At 35.1% G+C, this 24,146-nt stretch overlaps 3 protein-coding genes across 4 annotated transcripts in view; all 3 read left to right on the top strand.

The window, feature by feature from the left end:
• Positions 1-6,928, top strand: part of LOC100745846 (ABC transporter G family member 22) — a 291,784-nt gene extending 284,856 nt beyond the window's left edge. The window contains exon 14 of the transcript XR_002945946.2: positions 2,749-6,928. The gene's annotated coding sequence lies outside the window, so the exon portion shown is untranslated. The remainder of the gene's footprint in view (positions 1-2,748) is intronic.
• Positions 6,929-7,094: 166 nt separating this feature from the next.
• Positions 7,095-9,668, top strand: LOC100745723 (elongator complex protein 3). The gene is made up of 9 exons (XM_003486477.4): positions 7,095-7,283; positions 7,401-7,642; positions 7,763-7,966; positions 8,038-8,291; positions 8,369-8,558; positions 8,634-8,851; positions 8,941-9,201; positions 9,282-9,463; positions 9,555-9,668. The coding sequence occupies exons 1-9, from the start codon at positions 7,265-7,267 to the stop codon at positions 9,638-9,640; spliced, it is 1,656 nt and encodes a 551-aa protein (XP_003486525.1). The 5' UTR covers positions 7,095-7,264; the 3' UTR covers positions 9,641-9,668.
• A 690-nt stretch (positions 9,669-10,358) lies between these two features.
• Positions 10,359-24,146, top strand: part of LOC100745485 (TBC1 domain family member 1) — a 39,188-nt gene continuing 25,400 nt past the window's right edge. The window contains exon 1 of one of the 2 annotated variants that reach the window (XM_012380973.3): positions 10,359-10,646. The gene's annotated coding sequence lies outside the window, so the exon portion shown is untranslated. Of the gene's footprint in view, positions 10,647-14,578; positions 14,774-24,146 lie in introns of those variants that run through there. The other variant, XM_012380974.3, reaches the window with a different exon arrangement.

Below are 24,146 nucleotides of genomic sequence, written 5' to 3'. Positions count from 1 at the left end.
TGATCGGAAACATCCTCGTTGCTCGCGCACGACGATCTCGAAGAAGAAAGAAATAAGTATAGAATAGAACAAAGAATAGGAAATCGGAGGAAGAACAGAGACTAGAAAGAAACTGAAAATGAGGAGGTTTGCTAGAAAACGTAGAAATATCGAGCATCATCTTATACATGCGCACATACGGTATGCCAGTAACAGCAGCAACAAAAGGAAATAGGAATAAAACGCACGTACGAACACGCACGAACATAGTACACGGCCACGATGATATTGAAACACAGAGAATGAGAACGGAAGAGGGTGCGTTTCTTTCTGGGGAACGGAGGTCGAACAATTTACGTGTGAAAGTGTGACAGCGAGAGCGAGATTGTTATATGTGTGTGTATGAGACAGAGAAGAAGAGCACCGCGGGACTAACATAAAGGAAAAGAAGAAAAAAAAATGCAAATGCCAAAAAGTGTTCCACTAATTAATGCCGCCGTGGATCCCCAAATTAGTACCTATTATAAAGAAAAAAGAAAGGAAAGAAAATCGAATGAAATTGCGAGTAATAATCGAGTACATATGTAGAATGTGTGCTAAAGAAAATGAAGGAAAAGAAAAAAAATATGACGAAAGGAAAAGAAGTTAATATATTAACTTTAGTTACGGTTATATATATATACGCATATTATATTCGTGTATATATATATATATATATATATAAGTGTGTGTATATACATGTGTGTGTATGTGTGTGTGTGTGTGTGTGTGTGTATGTATGTATGTACGTACGCGATATACACACGAGCGAATGAAGAGCACACGGACACGCGATGTACTGATCAATCGTTCGCACAACGATTGTCATAAATTATAATACACATACATCATACGTACACGTGTCATATATATATACATATTATACACGTACACATAGGTACACACACACACAGAAATTCTGTTTTATCGTCATCCCTCCAGTCTATCAATCTTCGCACATGAAAAGATATTTCGAGACTGCGTATTGTACATACCATAAATATCGTACAAGATATACATACATATACATAATTATATATGTATATTAAGACGGATGATAAATACACTTAGCACTAACACGATTACCCTATATCATTAATATGATTATTATTACATGAGATGATATTAATTAACTGATAGTATTATACCTGTTGTCCCGATCAAAGGACAGACGCGGTTTTTCATGGTAGATTTACCTACTTCCCCTATCCCAATCCTCCTCCCTCCTCCTTCCGCGCCGACAATTTTAGGAGGAAATTGAAAATCGTTATACATATATACATATATATAATATACATATATATGGAGAGAGAGAGAGAGAGAGAGAGAGAGAGAGAGAGAAAGCGTTATCACACTTTGATTTTACCGATAATCGTTAAATAATCGTCATTGATATAAACGATAAGGATTATTATTATTAATTATTAATATTATTATTATTATGATTATTATATTATATCAAATTGTATTATTATTATTAATATTATTATCGTCAGCATCGCCGTTATCAGAGTCGTTCCGTCGGCCCTCCATCGTTCATCGTCGCGAGATCATCGTCATCCTCATCGTTTCAACCTGAACGCCGGTTTCTTCCGATTTCTTATCTCTTTTGCTCGCCATTTTTTCTTTCTCTTCTTCGCGAATTCGTCGAGTTTCATTCGAGAATTTTCTCCTTCCATTTTTGTTTTTCAATTCTTTCTTCTAATAATGTAAATTCCCATAATTTGGTCATGGAAATTCGCTCCCTTCTTCCTTCGAACCCGCTTCTTCGTCGCAGGCCCGATTCCTTCTCGTTGCCGAAGAATGATCTCAATTGAAGAAAGGAAGATTCGAAGACAGGAGATCGTATCGTCCCGTGAACGGTATCCGATTTATTCGAACGATCGCTACATTCGGGGCCAGCTGTCTTTGTTTCGCGCCTTTTGACGATGGCGTCTACGCGCGGCGCGCCATTTAGACACGTATAACGATTCCTTCCACCTGTTTTTCATTTTTCTAGAAACGTTCTAAGAGTCGTGGCTGTTCGTGGAAGGAACCCTTGCACGATTATCATCTTGCACTTCGGGAAGAAGGGGTAATATCAACATTTCCTTTCGATTTAAATATCTCTTCTTCTCCAGCAACGATGATTCCAATGCGCGGCACGCGTGGCGTTATCTTCGATAAAAATGTGATTCCCCGACTTTACCAGCGTCTCCTGCAAATTAGACTGATTTAAAAAAATGAAATAAAATTCGGGGAATCGATGAAGAAGAAAAGTGTTCTTTGAACATAATGTTCGAAGCGGCTTGTAGGATTTTGCGAGAGTTTAAGAATAGTGGAATCTTTGATGTAGATCGAGGATCTCGGTGCCAGAGATGCGTGAGAAGAAGAAGCACCGAATCCTGTTATCGATGTTATCGTCCTTTATTGTCCCCCTTTTCCCGTTACTTTGAGGCGTGCGTGTGCATGTGTGCTCGGTGAGAGTAATGCGCGTGCGAGCGTAGGCGATCTTGAATGGAGTTGAATCGAATAATCAGCTTCGATATCGACGACTAGCCATTGAATTTCTTTCTGTTTCCTGTCTCTTTCCTAGGTAAATAGAGTAACTACTGTTCGGATGATATTTTGACGTTGCATATCGCAGAAAAATAGTGTTGCAGGCCATCCATGTCTTTAGAGCTGCACTTGTGACAATTGGTTAATATTATTTGACATAATTTTTAACGAACCCTTCTTCGAAGCTCATAGATATATATGAAGGGTTTCTCGATTTATTTAACCTGTAAATAAAGTTAGGTTTAATCCAATCGATGAGTTGTACGGTATATTATACAGTCGATTTTGTATGAAATTAAGAACTTTTATGAATGTAAAGAAATGTAAAAGTTATAAAAGATACTTTCCTTCGGTTATTATTGAAACACTGCTTATTTAATGTTATTTCGTTTTAATCACTTTTGTAATACCACATTCGAAAAAATCGAATCTGACGAAGTTGAAATTGAATGTTCGATTCGACGACCAAAGGGCGAGCCGAGTAATGCGAAACGCTCGCACGTGTCCCAAAAGAAACTTATAGCGAACTTGGCCCTTGAATGTTACCGATGTTCTTCGAGCACAGTGAATTCACAAGCGAAAACTGTGCGGCTTCGAACTCTGAAACGTTCGTACGCTTTCTTGAATTTGAAATTACGATAAAGTAGACGCAAATTGATCATGATATAAATCTCGTACAAATTCAAGGACGCGAACGGCCTTCTGCTCAAAGCAAGTGTTACCATTCTGCCGAGCACAATTTGATCTTGTATAAATAATTATTAATAAAATTAAGAAGATGCCAATAAATTACTGTATAGTTACAAAAATAAGTAATTGTATAGCTACTCTTAATTTACTTATCGTCTGTATATTTCGAACGATCGTTGTCAATTCGTCTCTTCGGATCCAATATGGCGGACCAACTATGGCAGTCGTTCTAATAAAAGGAAGAAAAAAAAGTCAAGCGAAAAAAGCGTTTCGATAGTGAAATTTTATGAAGGATTTGTTAAAGATAGTGTGTCTGTATTTTCAAAGCTATTCGTTGGTTATTGCATAATAATCTACAAGCTCAGATTGTGCGCGGCCATCATAACATTTATTAGTGACTAAAAAACGCGCTGTTGCATACTCGAAATGTTCGCTTCGTAATTTATTGTAACCGTTAAAGAAGGGGAGAAAACGAAAAAAAGATAGCGAGAGATTGTCGAAAAAGCTGTTTATCGAGAGAGAGAAAAAAGAAAAAGATTTATTATAACGTAGTTCTTCCTCGAACTGATGTTGAGAAATGTGAAAAAAATAAAAGAATTAAATTATCGACATCGTGTGCCGGATCAAAAAAATATGGACGGGGATGTAAATAGATGGCGTCGCTGGCTGTGCTGTGCAAATTGTTGAATAGCGATGTGATACACACACATATATATATACATATATATGTATAAATACATGATACATATGTATACATATATATTTACATATACACTAATTTGCGGACGCGGTATTACCTCCAAAAAAAAAAAAGATTGTAGAACTGCAAAAGCTGCTATTGCAACAGAAACATAATTCGATGGCAGATCCACGTTATCGGACGCCATTGATTCAAGTAAAGAACGAATAAACGATTGAACGACTCTTCGGCGTTTTAACTTTGCGATAGGATCAATGTGAAACAACATTCGAAACGTGTGCTTGTATCGATATTACGTTATCGGATAATGGATCGAACTATCGATGTTGCTCTTACACTCGAAGCCAACTTCAATCGAAAACAGATGAGTGTAACGAACACAATGGCGACTTTTGCAATGACACATGTTCATACCGTATACATGCAAGCCATGGTCGTGCGAACTGTATTCGATCAAATACGACATATTCATCGTCTTCGTTCTTGTGCTCTTCGTTCACGTCGTGTTCGTTTCATTTTCATGCACTGTCAGCCATGCGAGGGAACGCTTGGGGACATTTGACATTTGATTCGCAATTTATAGCCACCATGGAAAATACGAGAAAAGAAAAGGTGCATAAAAGGACACGTGAACTGAGTGGCGCAATTCTTCGATAAATTCGCTTTTGAATAAAGTAGATAGCACCATAGATCTAAGAAGTGTTAACCGCAGATGCCGTGTTGAGAAAATGAGCCTCGTTGTAAAAGAAATAGGGATGAGTAACGGGATTTCTCTTTCCTTCCCTATCTATTAAAAAGAAATATCTGTTAGAAAGAGAAAGGGAGGCAACGTTAAATATCTTTATCTCTCTTTCAACGAGGACCGCACTCTTCATAAGACACCCACGGTCTATACTTCTTACATATGTCCATGGATAGGATACGTGTAAGTGAAACCACGTTCCAATTCGAGCGGAGACCACGCATTTCGATTTCGATATATCGTCTCGATTCAACAAATCGGACGCTGTCCCCCCGTGTTCACGTCGAAATAGCGCGTCGCGAATCGCGCTGGAATTGGAACGAATAATCGGAAACGATCTTTGTGGCGGAGCGTGTGATTGTTGAAGCGGTTCGAGCCTCGAGATATTCGAGAATCGAACTCGCCTTTAATCGGTCAACGTCGAGTCGAGGAGAACGGTTCATTAGTCTCAATTACTAGTTGGAATGTCTCTCGTGGTAAAACAAGAGAGGCGCGCTAAGCTTGAGCTCGTATGTATAGTCGCAAACAATCGACTTTCGATCTATCGCTGTAATCACTGCCATGTCGGCGACGCAGAGTCAGTAAACGATGGCGATTTTGTGTAGAGATACATACTTCGTTGATTTGAACCCACGAAGCGATGCGCGTTTACGATATTGTATTTTATTGTTATTTTTCTGCTTCGCGATGCATTTACTTTTATTCCGAATTAAAATATGAAACACTTGCGAATTTTTCTAGCAATAATTCCTTTTTTTCTCTTAAATTATTCACTTATTTAAATAAAGTTACTACCACCCAATTCACCCAGTACTTTATTCATTGAGTATTAACATGCTATAATAAAGTGCGATTAAATATTCAAATGAAATTATCGTATTATTTTATGGACCGCATCGTGTGTGGCTTCAGCAACAGAGTGGCGTTTCTTATTAACTGTGTCTCGCAAACATTCTATCGCCGGAACAACATTGTGTGTCCAGTTTGTTAAGAGACTTAAGTCTCTTTTCAATAAGTCTCACTCCTCAAGAAACTTCCGATTGAGCCTTCGAAGTTACTCCATATGAGCTACTTCTTAGGAATACCATTATGGACGTTGTATCGTGAACGGAGCTCCAATGCTGGTATTAGAGAGTTGCTGGCAACTTACGATTAAAGATGTGACCAAATAGACGATATTCCCTTTCGATTACGTCTTTTGATTCGCGAATTATAGTGGAGATTGAGAGGTACCAGTGGAGCGCTGTCCACGAAACTGGTTCATTTGTTTCTTGTCTGTAGCATCACCAATTCATATAATGTGTCAACCTCGAGCGATTCTGGAGCAGCGATTTTCAACATTTTCATCTCATAGAACACATAAATTGATTATTAAAATTCTGCAGCATGACAGAAAATATATTATGTTTTAGCTGTTGTCATTCTTTTATTTGACAATCTAAGAAAAAAGAGGCCAATGCTCCTAATTAAATAATTAGATATTGCATCTTTCAAAAATTTTTACGGCACATGGTTGAAAATCGCTGTTGTAGATCCTAGAGCATAAGAAGTGCTTGGAGATTTTGGTCACTCGATGTTCACAAGCGGAACTCGGTCACTGCTGCGCAATACGCATGCGCAGTCGTCGATGGCGGGCAACAACATCGGTTCGATGCGATGGGTCGAATCTAACCTTTCGATCTTCTCTGGTTTCGTTTAATTTCTTACGATATCATATAATTATTAAACGATAATGATTCTTATATAAGAGCTACTACGCATAAGGGTGTTATATGTTACGTTTCTCGAATTTTGTATGGGCCATACGAAACTTTGTTCCTTAGAACATTGTTGAGTGAAAAAGATATCTTTCGCACTGCATTCCTAATGCACATTGCGTGCTGGAATTTGGTGCATTTATCATAATTGTGCAGGCATTATTACGATTGTGTTATAAAATAACAAACAGGAAAATGAAAGTGGAAGAAATAAAAAGAGGCGCATGTGCATTTATAAAAGCGAAAGAAATTCAGGGAGAGGTATGAGATAACACGCGTGATTGTACATGTGTGTATGAAAGAGGAAGAGAAAGCATTTGCAAACGATCATGTTTATTCTTCACCAACTGTACGCAATATGAAATTGAGTATACAAAGCAGAGCAGCGAGAACCATTTGTCCTAGTCCTAGTATTCAAACTCATCACCATAATTTATAACCGATTTCAATTTAAATCTAATAAAATGATGTTATAATACCAAACATGTCTTTTTTAGTATATTTCTATACCCGAAATATAAAGAAACTTAAATTCATCATAACGATTAATTGACAATAATATGGGTTTGAAACCAAGATTAATTTTAGTACTTTCCTTACAGAGCCCTCTGGTGGGGATATAGATCACTGCATACATGAACTTATTGACTGAGTTCTCATGTCCTCAGTTACGTTTCAATCGCCGAAAAGTGTAGTGTGCGATATCAAATATAATCTTGAAATCTAACCTTATTTAACAATAATATGTTTGTATTTTATAAAAAAAAGTAATAATTACATTATTAGTGATCTTGGAAGATTTTCTTTACAACTATCACAATGGTAAAGAAAAGAAGAGGTAAATATTATTATTGCACAAAAATAGTTAATATATGATTATCTATTTTGCAATACTATTTATAGAAGGAATAGTTTTACTATTTTATTAAATATGTGTATGTGTATTTAATTTTAGAATTTGAACAGAGTAAAGAAGAACGTATGGTTATAACTATTGGAGAAATTATACAAGAATTATTGAAAGCACATGATGAAAACAGAGATGTTGATCTAAATAAATTAAAAACTCGAATTGCTTCTAAATATGGCTTGGATAGCTCACCGAGATTAGTTGATATTATAGCAGCTGTACCTGTTGATGCACGAAATATATTAGTACCAAAATTAAAAGCAAAACCTATTAGGACTGCCAGTGGAGTTAGTATTTAATTTATTACTGTATTATAATTGCAGTGTAAAATCTTTAATAGAAATTCAACAACATTCTCTTCAAATTGTTGTAAAAAATATATTCTGTGAATAATTTGGTCTTTACAGATAGCTGTTGTGGCTGTAATGTGTAAACCTCACAGGTGTCCTCATATCAACATGACAGGGAATATTTGTGTGTATTGTCCTGGTGGACCTGACTCTGATTTTGAGTATTCCACACAGTCTTATACTGGTTATGAACCTACATCAATGAGAGCTATTCGAGCCAGGTATAATCCATTTCTACAAACCAGGCATCGTGTGGAGCAGGTGAAGTTAGGAATTTATTAACTACTTTTATATGAGAAACATTAAATAATAATCATAAAATACTGTTGCAGCTGAAGCAATTGGGACACAGTGTAGATAAAATTGAATTTATTGTTATGGGTGGTACTTTCATGTCTCTGCCAGAAGATTACAGAGATTACTTTATTCGAAACTTACATGATGCTTTATCTGGTCATGTAAGCAGTAATGTTAGCGAGGCGGTTAAATTTTCTGAACGAAGTCGTACAAAGTGTATTGGTATTACTATAGAAACGCGTCCTGATTATTGCCTTAAAAAACATCTTTCCGACATGTTACTTTATGGGTAAATGTATTATAATAATTTACATGAATAAATATTTTTTAATTTCCTTAGACTCATATTTCGAACAAATTTAACAGGTGTACTCGGTTAGAGATTGGAGTTCAATCTGTATATGAGGACGTAGCACGAGATACTAACAGAGGACACACAGTTCGTGCAGTGTGCGAGAGTTTTCAACTATCGAAGGATGCTGGTTTCAAAGTAATAGCACATATGATGCCAGATTTACCAAATGTCGATATTGAAAGGGATGTTAACCAATTCATTGTGAGTTATAACTGTATTCCTAAAACATTCCTTATTCACTTTTTTTATTTATCAAAGAAATTGTGTATATTTTAGGAATTCTTTGAAAACCCTGCTTTCAGAGCAGATGGTCTGAAAATTTATCCAACATTAGTTATACGTGGTACAGGCTTATATGAGTTGTGGAAGACAGGAAGATACAAAAGCTATCCACCGAGCATTTTAATAGATCTTATAGCTCGAATTTTGGCTCTGATACCACCTTGGACTCGTGTATATCGTGTACAGAGAGATATACCTATGCCTTTGGTCAGGTAATATTATTTATACTACATTACACCTTATTTATTTGGTATATTTTGGTCATTTCTATTTAGATTAAATTTAATTTTGAAATACGCAGTTCGGGCGTGGAACACGGAAATTTACGCGAATTGGCACTGGCAAGAATGAAAGATTTGGGAACTGATTGCCGCGATGTTAGAACTCGAGAAGTTGGTATTCAAGAAATCCACCACAAAGTACAGCCTTATGAAGTAGAGCTTATACGTCGTGATTATGTTGCCAATGGCGGGTGGGAAACATTCTTGTCTTATGAAGACCCCACACAGGATATTTTGGTTGGTTTATTAAGGCTAAGAAAATGCTCGGGCGATACGTTTAGGTAAAGTAAAATTACAGAAATTATATATAAGATATATTAGTATCGGAATACGATTATATTAAATCAGATGCGTTTTACAGGCCAGAACTTAAAGACAGGTGCTCAATAGTAAGAGAACTTCATGTGTATGGTAGCGTCGTTCCAGTAAATGCTCGTGATCCTACAAAATTTCAACATCAAGGATTTGGAATGTTATTAATGGAAGAAGCTGAGCGGATAGCGAGGGAGGAACATGGATCTCATAAACTTGCTGTCATATCAGGTATAGATCTTACATATCATAATCTTAACAATAAATATTATAAGTATTATTATAAATCTGTTATTATTATGATGCATATAATTCTATTCAGGTGTCGGGACAAGAAATTATTATCGAAAAATGGGATACGAACTCGATGGGCCATATATGTCAAAGATGCTTATTGCTTGCAAATAAATACTATTTTCTTCATAATAAAAAAGAAGAAAAAACAACAAACATAATATTTTCTCTTTTATTATAAATCTTTATTAGAAAACTTTGGAACAACCGATTATCGATCAAACATTAAATTTATGATCTTAACAGTACACTGAGTCACAAAAGTATTTGAATACTTTCTACAGAAACTTTGTATGAGTATATTATGTGCATTAACCGATATTTTTTTTTTAATTTCGTTAGCACTGTAATGTGACAAATATCGTTATTATAGTAGCAAAATTTGAAATCAATTCGAAAATGCATATAGAAGTTACAAGACATTTATTGCAAATATAAGTTTTTAAGAGTATTCGAATACTTTGAATCACGATATATAATGGGATATCGACAAGGTCAAGTATGAGAAGAACGTATCAAAACCCATATTTACACACGTCCTGCTCACTATCAACAGTGTCCAAAAAACGCACTCTTATGTCTCTCAATAACTGTGTTAAGTAATCGAGTAAATCGAATCAACCGCCGCCATAATTTGAATTTTCACAGTATTGAAATTATCAAAAAACTTTAATTTAAACATCAATATAAATTGAAATTTTTCATGGTATTGGAAGCCTGATTTAAGTAAATATAATTTCGATATCCAGATTTAAACACCGATTGTTATTAATAGCTTCCCCCACTCTCTCGCGCGCCACCTGCTGACGGCGCTCGAAGAGAATAAACAAAAGCAAGTCGCATTCGTGACACCGGTGTCGATCAGTGAACGTCGTTGTCTGAGCTCGGTCTGCTTTGTAATGTGCATTTCTTCAGATAGAAGTCGATCGCAAACGCGCAATTCGGTAAAAACGAATTATCGCGTGTTTGTTCGACGCTTGAACGTTTGCGCGGCCGACGCGAGAATGTCGTGGAAGGAGTGGGATGGTGAACGGTAGATGCTAGAACATTTGTGTCAATACAACAGGACGACCAGGCGTCTACAGAGAAAGCGGTATTATCCTGGCGCCAAATCATAGGGGTAAGTGAAATGGCAAACACTGATTAAAATTTAGGTTAGGTCCGCCGATGTATAAACATTCAAAAATTTAGTTCCTTGTAATATTACTAGACTGCGGATTTTTATACACTCACAAGAAATGTAAGGGTGTCAGAATACACATAATATAGAAAAATATGTAAAATATTCAGAGTACTTATAATATCTAGTAGTTAGTAGATTCTGCTTAAGTTCCATTTCTCTAATTGTAACTGTTTATCAAAATACAAAGTTGCATAAAGAACTGCAGTCTATATGTTACTGCATCATATCTGCAATTAATAGATATATGGACTTATGTATGTTTAATATTATATTAGAATTTTGTATTGTACAAATAGAATGATAAATACAGATACATAAATGAAGTTCAGTTGGAAAATTTCGGATTTAATAGATTTCGTGATGTTTCAATTTTGTAACTCGTCATCAAGCCGCGTGCATCATTAATAACCCATGCAAAATATTTGTTAAATAAATTGCGTTCCATAATAATTACAGAATTGTTAAAAGAATTATTTCACAGAAGTCTTGATTTGCATAAAAAGCCACAATCTAGTTATGTCGATACCAAACCTGTACCGTGAACAACGTTACGCCGTTATGTAAACAAACATCGTTATCTTAACTCCATAATGAATTTCTACGTTTACTTTATAATTTTCTTCTTGCTACATAAAAATTATTTATCAAATAATTATTTACAAATTATTGTGATAGGTAAGGTTCCAAAGGTTATATCGTTAAGAAACATTGGCAACATTCGTAAAGTAAAAAGCAATTGTTTTCAACGCAACAGTAACTTTCTTGAGGTTGCTCGACCAATAAATTACGTCTACAATTAGAGTTACTTAACATGATATTTTTTAACGTCCGCGAGACTCGATTGTATTTCCTGAACTCCTCGGAATTCCTTTGCGCGGAAAATTGGTTTATTTTGTTGCGTTTTATTACTTACAGAATCTAAAACCTTAAAATTCAATCTAAAACATACAAGTCACAAAAATTCGAAAGGCTATAGTTTATATTTTCTGTTTTTCTTCTTTCGATACATATTTTTACGAAGGTGTTTATCCATGTCAAAACTGTTTCATTTGTTTTCATAAAGTATACGATAAAGTAAACGACGTATTGTGCTCGTTCAAAAGTAGATTCTTTTATCGACAGAGAAAATATTTCTGCTATCATGTTACATATTCGCGAAATTCTAATAATACCGATGAAAACGAGAGATATTAGATTTCCTTTCTGAAGTTTTGCTTCGTTAACTTCTTTAATGCGAATTTTCGGGAAATTATTCGCATAGTCTCAATTTTGTAATGTTCAGTTAAGCAATGTGCAAGTGGAAAGTGATGCTCCGAGTTCGACGACCTCTAGTGTCATAATACTCTAATTACGTCACTATTGTATTGGAATATCAGCAAAGAAGTTAAACTTACAAGAATTATAAATTTATAGTATTGATTATAGTAAAAATTAAGTATTGGTTATAAAAGAACCTTTCAATTTTCATAGGCATTTATCCTTATCTATTCTATGTAATATCGGTAAATTGGTAATTTACCGATAAAACACTGTCAATAGAATCTTTGTTTTCGTTTGTTCTTCAACTACTTTTTCCAATCTATCACAGAAAAAGCATGTTCTATATCACGGTATTATTTCTCTTGTTACCATGTTAAGAAATAGGCAAGTATATATAAGCTATATTTGAACTATATAATTACTATGTATATATCACTCTAGAATTAATAAAAATTAGCTTCATTGCATTATGATATTAACTATAGAAATTTGAAAGTTACAAATCCTCGAAACATTCAATAATATCATTGAATATCAAATCATTCAAATCATTCAAGTGGATAAAATCTCACCATCCTAGAGATTTAAATTCGTATCTTACAGTATAAGAATTTCCCCAGCTTTTCTTCATATATTCCTCTCGTCACGTTAACAATATAATCACGTAATTTCATCAGTATTATGTTACTCGCGTCATTATTTTAATTAGATACATTTCAAACAATAAATTATCTCGAAGATTGCATAATCTTAATTGCCGATTAAGAAGCACGACAAGAGCAGTTCCAGGCGAGCGGTAATTCCCTCGTGCGTGCACAGGTTGCGCCCACGCAATCGTATACAGTGTACAGTAGTGCTACGTTAACTGGTCAGGGTTTTGCTTTGTTAACTGGCCGTCGCTAATCCCACCATTTATTGAAACTGACTTAGTGAAATAAGTTTCTCTGGTATTATATACCAGACCCGCATTCCTTGCACTAGTCATCTTTCCAGTAACGCATTATACATTGGCTCATGAAAGTATTTGAACAATATTTTGGTGAGTATCTACGTTTATATATGTCGGAGATCGTAAAATCGTAATTAAAGTTTACAGTTGCAATTAAACAGTTTGCCGTCATTCTGCCCAATTGTACTTGTTTGCGATCTGTGATAATAAACTTGGGCTTAAGGCGACCATCAGCCGTCGAACGTAGCTGCGGTCAATGGGACGGGCGCTCCGTCTAACAAAGGTGCGGAGTGATGTTATGACCCTCATTAAAGGAAATACCCATAGAGATACCAGGCAGTAAAACACATACCAACGGTTCCTTCGGACAATGAATACCTGATGTTGAGGCACGTACACAGTACAAGTCTGGTTAACCCGAGGACCCGCTATAAAACCTGTGGCTTTCGGCAATTAAGATTTGTGCAAACGGACAGGCAGCTTTTGTCTGAAATTGACCAATCGACAGCGACGTCGATCCGAGGATCTTGTGTACTTAGACACCCCACCATAGTTGGCCTCGGTAGCGTCATTGGGACGAAAATTCATTCTTCCTTGAGATCTCATTGACGAAGGGAGTAGCGCCTTACGAGGAGTTAGTACACGTTTGAGTTAGAGCAAGTATATCTATCCTCCCGTTGGCCGGTTCGTTATCGAAGACCATTATCACTAGTGTCGCGAGTGCCTAATCGCCGCTGTTGATTGTCGAATCGGTAGTGTTCATACTCGTAGTATCAGCCTTCTGTACCTTCGTTATAACGCAACGCTGGCCAACTCCAAGGGAGGCCTATCAAACGTCCACAACCCTGTCCTGACTCTTCTCCGGTGTATATATTAGTATATTAAATAAAACATTTTGAAGTTCTACTAGCACTGTAATAATTATAATTATCATGAATATATTTTTAGTTACACATAGAAGCTACAGTTCATTGTGTTAATAAGCCATTCTTACCGTTAATTATATGCATGTTTGAAGCAATTATTCATTCTGTATACTAATTTTTTATGAAGCATTTGTTTATGTTAAATATATATACTTTACTTCTATATACATTTTTTAATTAATTTGAAATTTTATTCATGATAACTGTGTTTCATTAAAATGTTTCTGAGGTTTCAAAGATTGTAAATAATATACTAATAAATATCATATAATATATATTACAATATTATGTAGCATATTCACCAAAGTTGTCTATTGCAAGTACTCAAATATTTTCACGAATCACTATATGTAAAATAAACAAATGTGTCAAATACCATTATCCCATTCATACTCAATGTAGAATGGAGACACTCGGAATTGGCCAGAAGTATCCTACTTTCTTTTTAAGTGATCCGATAAGGTGCCGATACTTTATCAAGATATACGTATCTACAAGATATTTGCATTTATATGAGTACGTTACCATTCTTTACAGTGTATATCGTATACCTTTCATAGGCCGTGAATCTGTGTTTTGTCCGACGATTTTGGCTCGATGCTCGCGATATATTCACAAAGTGGCCGCCAGTCATGAATTCGTCTTCGACCGGCCAATTGGACGACTCGCGATCTATAGTAAATATCCGGCTACTATTATTAAGTTTGTCCTTAACGATCGTTACGGGTATCATCTCGCAACCATTAGCTCCCGTCACACGAATGGCATCGGATCCGTTCGTGAACTTCGCGAAGTTATCGGATCGTGATCTAGTGATTGTGTGTTTTCACTGTTCCCATTAAGTGGTTCCAGGATCCGCGCGAAACTTCATCGGGAATATCGTGTATACTATTTTGTAGAAACACCGTACCACGCCAACTGTCGTATAGGTAAGTCACGATCCGTTTACCGTAAAATGGGAACATTTAGTTGGCAACATGACTGATAATAGATATAGAGATAATAGAATCGATTTGGACATTAATACTCCATAAATTTATGATCACGTTGAAAATTGGTATACTTAGAGGAATTTGACGAAAATCGCAGACGCTGCTTCGCGTTGCTAACCAACCACTCTTCCGGATGAATCATCTTGAGTCATCTTAAACGCTCCTTTTTGGAAGTGAACTAAAAATAAGTGAAAGTTTAGGAAATAATTCTAAAAAACGATATCTTACTCTATTATTATCTGTTAATTTTACTCTAATTAATTAAAGGGAAACTTTGCTTGTATTTGTTACGTTAACACGACGAATATTGTAATAAATAGATACTGACCGATAAAAGCACATAATAGATATCGAAGCAAACATACGCCTATATTATTGCGTCGTTATTTATTCAAATAATACGCTATATATATGGCAGCTTGTACCGAGAATTTCTGGTATCAAGTTCGTACGCCTACATGTCTGACAGATAAGGGATCGATGTGTCCATACAATTTTCGAGGTGTAACGTTGTAAGGCAATTAGTAGGAACGTGTATGCTCGTGTTACCAAATGTACCAACACCGTGTTGTCCAAATGTATTGACACAGTCAGGGACACGATCTCTCGTAATAGCTAAAAATACCGAAAGATGGCGACTACTAAAAAATTCGCACATTTCTGTTTTATTTCATATTAAAATTGCATAGTATTTATATCTTATATTATTACAATATATAATAATGATATATTTATTTTAATATACTAATAGATACGTTATAAAATTCTATTCTTATGCTTTCTACAGTATAAAGATGTATATACTGTAAGATCTTTTATATGTATAGTAAGATCTATGATAGGTAAAGGTCCTTTTGCTTTCACCACGATAATATTTAAAACATAAAAATGCGTAAACAAGATAATCTACCTAATTGCTACTTCAGGTCGATTCTTATGTAAGGAAGTATAGATAGATAGTTTCCTCATTGAATATCTTATCTACAGTAATTAATATACCTCGACAAGTTTATCGCAAAATTGTTGATTTAAAATTGCCATCGAAAATTCTCGCCACTTTTTTTTTAAACAAGTACCTCGATTGACTTATTATTTGCGCCGTTTGTTTCATTTTACCAAATCTCTTAGGATCTTCGCGCCATATTATGTGCAACGATTCTCGAATTTACATCTTTGTTCGGCAAAGTGGCGCGCTACGCGTTGCTGCGCTTACGAGGAATGTTCGGTGTTATGCTTGCACGCCCACGTCGACATATGCGCTGAACATTGCCGGAAAGTGGGACACTCCTGGTTGACCATGAATTTCTTGTTAAGCTTCGTGGATTTACATTTAAGCGCATAGTATCGCGTACCACGGAATCTAGATTGAATTAATAGGAGATTAGTTTGAATGACGTTTGCAAAAGACCGCCATCTTGGAGACCCTTTACGTCCGTTCACCGTGAACGTCGTAATAACGGTCATTTCGAATTTAAAAGCCAGAGAAACTTGTATCAACGCGGATCAGAATGCACGGACGTTTAACTTTTATTTTGATATCATTTTACTACACAAACCATAGGTATAAGAAGTATAGATCGCAAATGACTTGTTGAGAAAATGAACCTCTTTGAAAGAAAGATAGAGATAAATAACGAGGTCTCTGTTTTCTTTCCTATCTATTGCGAACGAATATCTGTTAGAAAGAGAAAGAGAGACCGCGTTAGTATATATATATATATAGCATAAGAAAGTGATGTAGAAATAGAAAGAAAATGGTGCATAGAGACCCCTTGTGTCCTTGTCTAATACGCATACACGTTCGTATACAGTAAATATATATGTGTAACACCGATCAACGAGCGGCGTCAGTGTCGTAGCGTACATGCCTGATTAGACAAGGACAGAAGGGGACTCCATGTGGCGTTCTCTTTCTATTCCCGTATCGCATTCACTTACACATATGACTCGTAACATATGATTCGCGTACTCTATCTTTATATTTCTATGTTTGGCACACACTGTCTATATGTGTATCTTAGGTCTATCAACTAATGGTATTGTTAAATTGATAAATTACAAATGATTTGTAAGTTGTACAATTTATTTGTACAGAGCTTCGTATGTTTCATTAACAAACTTGTTGCTGTTATGTAAGAGAATTTATTAGTACGGATAACTTGTAACTTCTGACTTCAAAGATTTCGCTAGTAGATATAATATTAGTCCAATTGCGCAATAGGGCCCAGATTAAATTCTTAAACGTGTTCAATATTATGGCGATAAGGTAAATAAAAATCCAGACAGAATTGTATACAGAGCGTTCCAATTTTTTCTATCTAAACATTGTGAAATGTTAGAATGAGTATAAATAAGAAAAGTTTGGAGCACTTTGTATGTTTCGAAAGAGCATACAAATTTTAAGTGGATTTAAAAAAATAATTTCGTTTCGATATCATTGTTATTTATCACCGACTTTTATCTTGTCCAGGGGACACGGATTGAGAATCGATGTGCTAAATATATTGAAAGATCGATGGACGCTGTCCAATTGCTCGACACAGATCGATACATGTCGATACAGATCTAAAACTTTAATTCCGTGACGAAATTGGAGCGCCATGTTGATCGCTTGTTGTGCAAAGTTATCGATACTTTACAGTGTCCTTACATTGCATTTAATCCATAGAGCTGCTGATATATAGCAAATTATAATGTCGTAGTTACGTGACATTGGAATTCCTCAAAGATATTTACTTCCACATATGTTTTAGCGGTCGTCACGAGATCGTGGTAACGGTATTGTATTAATCGAGCGTATTTATTCATAACTTTACGAATACTGGTTACGTGCATTAGCGATTTCTTCAACAGATACTATGATGACATCAGTCGACGTCAGAGAAAATTAATATTGTGAAATTGTCGATAAAAAAGTAAACTATTTACAAATTACGGATATCAACATCGCTGGTATTATCATAATTACGGAGATAAATCAACATTTATGTCTCTACTTATCACATTTCTAAGCATTTGTACGGATCATCTTTAAATCTAATGTGTCTATTTATCGACTGAGAAATAGACATTTCTTTTTTTTGATATTTCTGGATAACCGCTTATCAATGCATTGAGAAGTATTTCTATGTATATATGTATATAGTCGCAGAAATGGAATGAATGTCCTATTTTTATCGCGAGAGGAAGCCGAGATAAACGTGACAAAATGAAAATATTTTCAAGTGCAACACGTACGAGAGTAGGCAAGTATAGATGAGCATACAGGAGCATGTAATCTCGCGTGACATATTTTAATCGCCATAAGTTACGCGTTGGCCGGTAATACACAGAGCACGACGATAAATTGCACCACCCAACGAGCCTCTGTATCTCGTAAAAAAATAATAAAAGCAGTGTGCAAGTACCGCTGGCATTAATTCCTGAGAACCGGGCGAAAATATGGCGAAATTGGTTGTGACGTCCAGCGAATATTTTTTAAAAAGCGCTCCAGGCGAACGTAAAAATATTTGACGGTACACTCGTGAAAGGTTAAATCGGTTTTCGCAGGTAATTTTCTTCTGGAAAAAAGTGATATTTTATAATGAAATTTTAGAAGATGAGTTTTGAACTGGCGTGTGCTACGTTTTTCTATGAGATTGAATTTGCCATACACGAACCTTTCAGAAATCAAACTAGTCAACTCTAACTTTTTATTAATTTCCTAATTTCATTATACAGGGTGGTTGGTAACTGGTGGTACAAGCGGTGATTCTACGCGAAAAAAGAAGTCGAAAATATAAAATAAACATTTCTTTTTTTTAATTTTTCCATCGAGACAACGATCTACAGTGAGATCCGTTATAACGAGACGCGATAAAGTGCACGCGTACCGAGCGAAAATTCAAAGTCGATTTTCTCGAAAACAAAAACAAAGCCTCGAACGAAAAATTTTTATTCTATATTTTCGACTTCTTTTTTCGCGTAGAATCACCCCGCTTGAACCATCAATTACCAACCACCCTGTATAACTATACGATTAATATTCAGTACTCAAGAAACAAATGGCTATCTACATATTCTTCTCCTTATTTATTTATTTATAGTCGCATCAGTAACGAGAATATTAAAGACTACTTTTAGGTTGAAGAACATGTGTAGTATCATTGTGCTATTCGCATAAATCTAAACATGTTATAAACAGTTAGTCAGAATTAATCAGATACAGATATTAGAGAAATGTTCAAGGAATATCAGTGATTTTAGTCTTGTGAACAATAAAGAAGAAAAATTAGTGGAAAACGAATTATTCTCGAAAAAGCCTCGATGGCCGTATGAGTGTTGAATTCGTGCTAACGAGCTCCTACGTTTCTGCCAGTGATCCAAGAAATGATTGTACTTGGATTGCCGGGAAGGTGCCAAAACGGGTGCACGCGCAAACTACTGGGATTTCGATCATTTCCCCCGTTTCGGCATTCGTTGTACACGTGCACCGATTACGTAACGACGTAACGCGCACGATGCACTCACGCCTATGCACGTATAGATACGTGATTCTATTTTCGGCGGGGATACATTTCGTAGTCGAAAGATGTGCAACATAAACCATCGAACAATATTTATTCCTCGGCTGAAACGCGGCCAATCGATTTATATGTTTAGCGTACGTGAAAAAACGTACAAAGATAAGAGAGAATCTTCTCTCTCGTACTTTGTCGTTCTAAGCTTTGACGTCACGCAGATAGACCAAACTGTATTACGATGAAATTGAAAAAATAAGCAACTCGTATCTATAGTAAATAAATTTTAGTCACTTTGAAATGCAAAGATTTATCGTTCTTAATAGATACATAGAATGTAATTGGATGAGATGTATCGAATGAATCGCGTTGATAACTTTACTTTTGTTGTACAAGTTTAATGTTATGTATAAGGTAGAAGTAAACGTTTCTACCAATGGGAAATTAGTTGAATATGAAAATTCGAATTTGAAATTTATTTCTGTGGAAGATACACTTAGATGGTAATTCTAATTTTTAATGTTGGAAATACGAATTTTTATATTAGTCTTAATAAAATGACGATTACGGTAGTGACAATTTGTGGAGGTCATTTTGATATCAAGCAATCAAATGATCACGCACTAGAATTCAGTAAACAAAAGTATCTCAGAGAGGTTCCTTATTTTAATTTCAAACGATGGCTGACATTTGTTCCATAACTCGAAGGACATTTCTTGGAAACATACGACCGCGTGGTCAATTGTATCGTTGACTTTTGGCCCTTATCGCACTCTGTGCAATGAATGTATAGTACCTCCGTTAATAATAAGAGTAGGCAGTTAAAATTACCCATTACGTGTCACAATACTCTTTATTGTTATCTTAAATTCGAATACTTCGAAATAATCTAAGTAAAATCTTCTATTATTTAAATCACTTAAATTAAATTTAAAATAGTAGAACGTGACTTAAATCGAGATTAACTCAATGTAATCTTTTTTATTGTACATGCACTTAGTTAAAAGTTTGATAACGATCGTCTAAGATTTATTGCACAAGACAATAATGCTATCTATAGTATATACATATTTCGAAACATCCTATGCAATTGAAGATCACACTTGAGAAACGATCTTTATAAGAGAAAGATCTTTTATAAAGGAGCAATTTGTAAGTTTAATGTTTCGTCAACCTATTCCACATCAAAGCTATCCTTGCGTTTCAAGAATTCGGAAATTCAAAGGTTAAAAATTCGAAGATCAAAAAATCCAAAAATTCGGAAATTTCAATGTTCAAGAGGACATAAATTCAAATATAAAACTGTAGCAATTAACTGTATCTCTTCTTTTCAGTTTTCACCATTCCCTTTGAAGAAATACGTTTGCAACCAGAAACTTCACCCCCTTGTTATCAATAACGAGCATGCCAGATTAACCGAAATTAATAAAGAGCCGATAAAACGCCTGACGCATGGCGCGTTATCATTAGCGTTGCACGGCAACCGAACACGTTTTTTCTTCTCTCTCTCTCTCTCTCTCTCTCTCTCTCTCTCTCTTTCTTTCTTTCTCTCTCTCCCTCTCTCTCTCTTTCTCTCTCTCTCTTTCTCTCTACGACTTCTCCGCGTGTTAAGATTGTCGGCGGTCGAGTACACGCCATTAGAAGACGCCACTCGACGGTACTTGGTCGGCTTCAAACGAGGACGTGGCAAAAGAAGAGGGTTAATAACGTAGAAACAGAGCCGTGCGTCGTGAGAAAACCACGACAATCAGTCGTAGCGAAAACAATGGAAACGAACCGAAAAAAAACTACACCTAACCTATTGAACGTTCGAACCGTTATCGCCGATTTATCGATTCGTTAACGATATCGATTCTTCTCACCGAACTATTGTCACATTCCAATAGAGCGCAGTAATAGGTATCAAAGACCATATAAACAAATATGTTAAGATTATTTTTGTTGCTTTTTTATTTTCGCGTCATTATATTTTCAAATAATTGAAAAAGAGAATAACCTGGTATATCAGAAAATGATTGATGTTCTTTGTATCAATTTCTTTATTCTTATCGGTTGTATTGTATTCAATAAAATACTTCGTTTCTCAGTTGATAAGTTAATAAGATTTAATAAGAAAATTATTAGTAACGTCTAGTATAATTTTTAATCTTCTTCTTTGTACTAAGTTTAAATATCGATTAAATTCTATAGGATTTATAAAATGAGTATCGTTTCTTAACGCAACAAAGTTTTTAAGGTTATAATAATGCGCTGAGTTCGTAATATACAGGGTGGTTGGTAACTGGTGGTACAAGCGGAAAGGGGGCGACTCTACGCGAAAAAAGAAGTTGAAAATATAAAATAAAAATTTTTTTTAATTTTCTTTTTTTTTTAATTTTTTTTTAAATCTACAGTGAGAACCGTTATAACGAGACGTGATAAAGTGCACGCGTACCGAGCGAAACTTCAAAGTCGATTTTCTCGAAAACAAAGTCTCAAACGAACAATTTTTATTCTATATTTTCGGCTTCTTTTTTCGCTTAGAATCACCCCCTTTCCGCTTGTACCACCAGTTACCAACCACCTTGTATAATAATAAGGTAACTAGAATAAGACGCTATAGATACAAGATTTTCGAAAATAGGGAATAAATCAATATAATGTTTCGTAAGAAACGAATCTTTGTATATCCAATACTGTTGATATCATACTTGATCGCAAATTCAAATTTTTGAATATTGAAATATTTGAATTACCGAATTTTTAAATCTTTGAATTTGAATTCAAATTTAATTTTGACGAAAAAAACAAAATCTCTATTATCTTAAATTGAAACAAGGTTATAATAGAACATAAGATGAACCGAAGAAAATGTACCGAACCCTACTGTGAGAAATGTAAATTCCTCGCCGCGCCACGTTGCAAAAAGATATATAACACGTTCATAGGTACGTACGGTAAAGTTGGCGGAAGGGGTTTAATTAGCGTGCAAGGGGTGACTCGGTTACACGAAACAAGAAAACACGGTACATTTACTATTTGTTCAAAAAGGGGGAATGTAATAGGATGATTACAGTAGTCTCGTAAAATTTAGATAAAACCTGAAAGTGGTTAAACTACGTGAAAAAAATTTACTGGGATATTCAGGCAGCATTTTCCTAGAATTTTAGTTACGTTATACTCTATCATAATATCGTAATTAGGCAAATTATTTAATTATGTTCTATTAACCTAATTATACTTTTTTGATACAGTGCTTTTCCCTTGTAGAATATTTTTCTGAGGTTGCAATTAAGCTCTTTGCGTAACAGATTGATAATTAAGAATACTGGACATAATCAAAGCTATTAATCTTACAGTTTAATGAATTCAAGTCAGGAAGAATCGACCATGTTGAATAAATTTCGAATGAATTTAAGGCGAAAATTTAGATTACTAAGGCTGACGTAAAGAGCTGAGGAACCTTTTTCTTATGGCTGTTATCAGTCCGGATTCTTATCAGCTAGATGAAGGTATTGCATTATTTCAAACTTTATTGCTCGTTAAAGCGGAAGGGATTGTTGAGATTAATACCTCTTTGGAGCGAGGTGTCCTTGACTGATGCATTCTCTTCGAGACGAGAATGCAATCTGCAATAACGATGACATCTTATTGTTTGAATCACGTTGCTTTCATCGATTTTGCGTTACCTGAAATTGATAATGAGATACCGTTCTTATCTTTTCTAATTTAATAATGCGATGAAAACTGTAGGCTACGTCTTACAAAATATAAAAATTCGATTCTTCGATTCTTAGGTTCTTTCAATGCTTTTGCACTTTTGAATTTTTAAAGTTTTGAATGTAATAATTGTCCACAGTTATTAAGAGGTACATCATCCTGATTATCAGATTTTGATTCTGATTTTATCATTGGCTTGCATTTTCTTGTCTCATATGAAACAGCAGTATAACAATTCAGAAAATCACTACTGTTCTTCAGAAGGTCGCAAACGAAATAATTCTCCAAGAACAGAGATCAGAGGAAGTTGACGATATATTTAATCAGAAGGTTCTATTTTGAGTAACTAAGAGCAGGAGAGATGAATCACGGAACTCTTTAATCATTGGACTGATTCAATGTCAATCTGAGATTTGTTAAATACTATATTTTCTAGCTTAAAATAAAGGGATGATATTAGGATACAAATATATGCTATTCAGAGTACATCACATGACTTTATCAGAATACAAGTACATATGTACTTATCCAATTGCCCAATTAATGTTTCTCTTCTCTTAACCCTTTCATCTTACAGTTATTAATATCTATTTTCTCAAAGGTATATATATCTTATCTTTTATATTAAAAATGCAAAAGATGTTGACAGTGAGTAAATAATTATTTTCCAAATTATCTGTTCTGAATTCTTCGTTATTTTATTACATTATCAAAGAGTTAGACACCTTAAAATATTTATTCCATTAGAGAGATGGAAAATAACGATTCTATGTCATTGCTCGTTGAAACAAGATCCTGTCGGATGCAATTATCGCAATTATGCAATCACAATAGGACAACGAAATGAAAGGACCTTTCATGGTTCATTGGCACACGTTGGTATTCTTACTGCATTCCAATGCCAGAGAGCTCGGGATACTGTTACTGTGGCTGCTACCAGTTAAACTGTTCTATACCATATTGGTAAACCCTACATAAACTCGTATCTATCACAGCCACACTTATCTCGACTTTTATTCCATTCTATTTATACCACTCCTTTCGAATAATACATTTATATGCTTCATATTTATTAGTCGGAAGTTCCAGTGCAATTCGAGAATGGTATTATA

This window comes from Bombus impatiens, unplaced genomic scaffold (genome assembly GCF_000188095.3).
Source record: "Bombus impatiens unplaced genomic scaffold, BIMP_2.2 scf_0114, whole genome shotgun sequence".
NCBI lineage: Eukaryota > Metazoa > Arthropoda > Insecta > Hymenoptera > Apidae > Bombus > Bombus impatiens.
This window is presented reverse-complemented; position numbering and strand designations above follow the sequence as displayed.

Bases quoted from the DNA above. Each gene is read 5' to 3' on its own strand.
- LOC100745723 (XM_003486477.4), top strand. The intron at 8,292-8,368 runs GTAAATGTATTA...CAAATTTAACAG, and splicing joins TCCGACATGTTACTTTATGG to GTGTACTCGGTTAGAGATTG. The intron at 8,852-8,940 runs GTAATATTATTT...TGAAATACGCAG, and splicing joins ATACCTATGCCTTTGGTCAG to TTCGGGCGTGGAACACGGAA.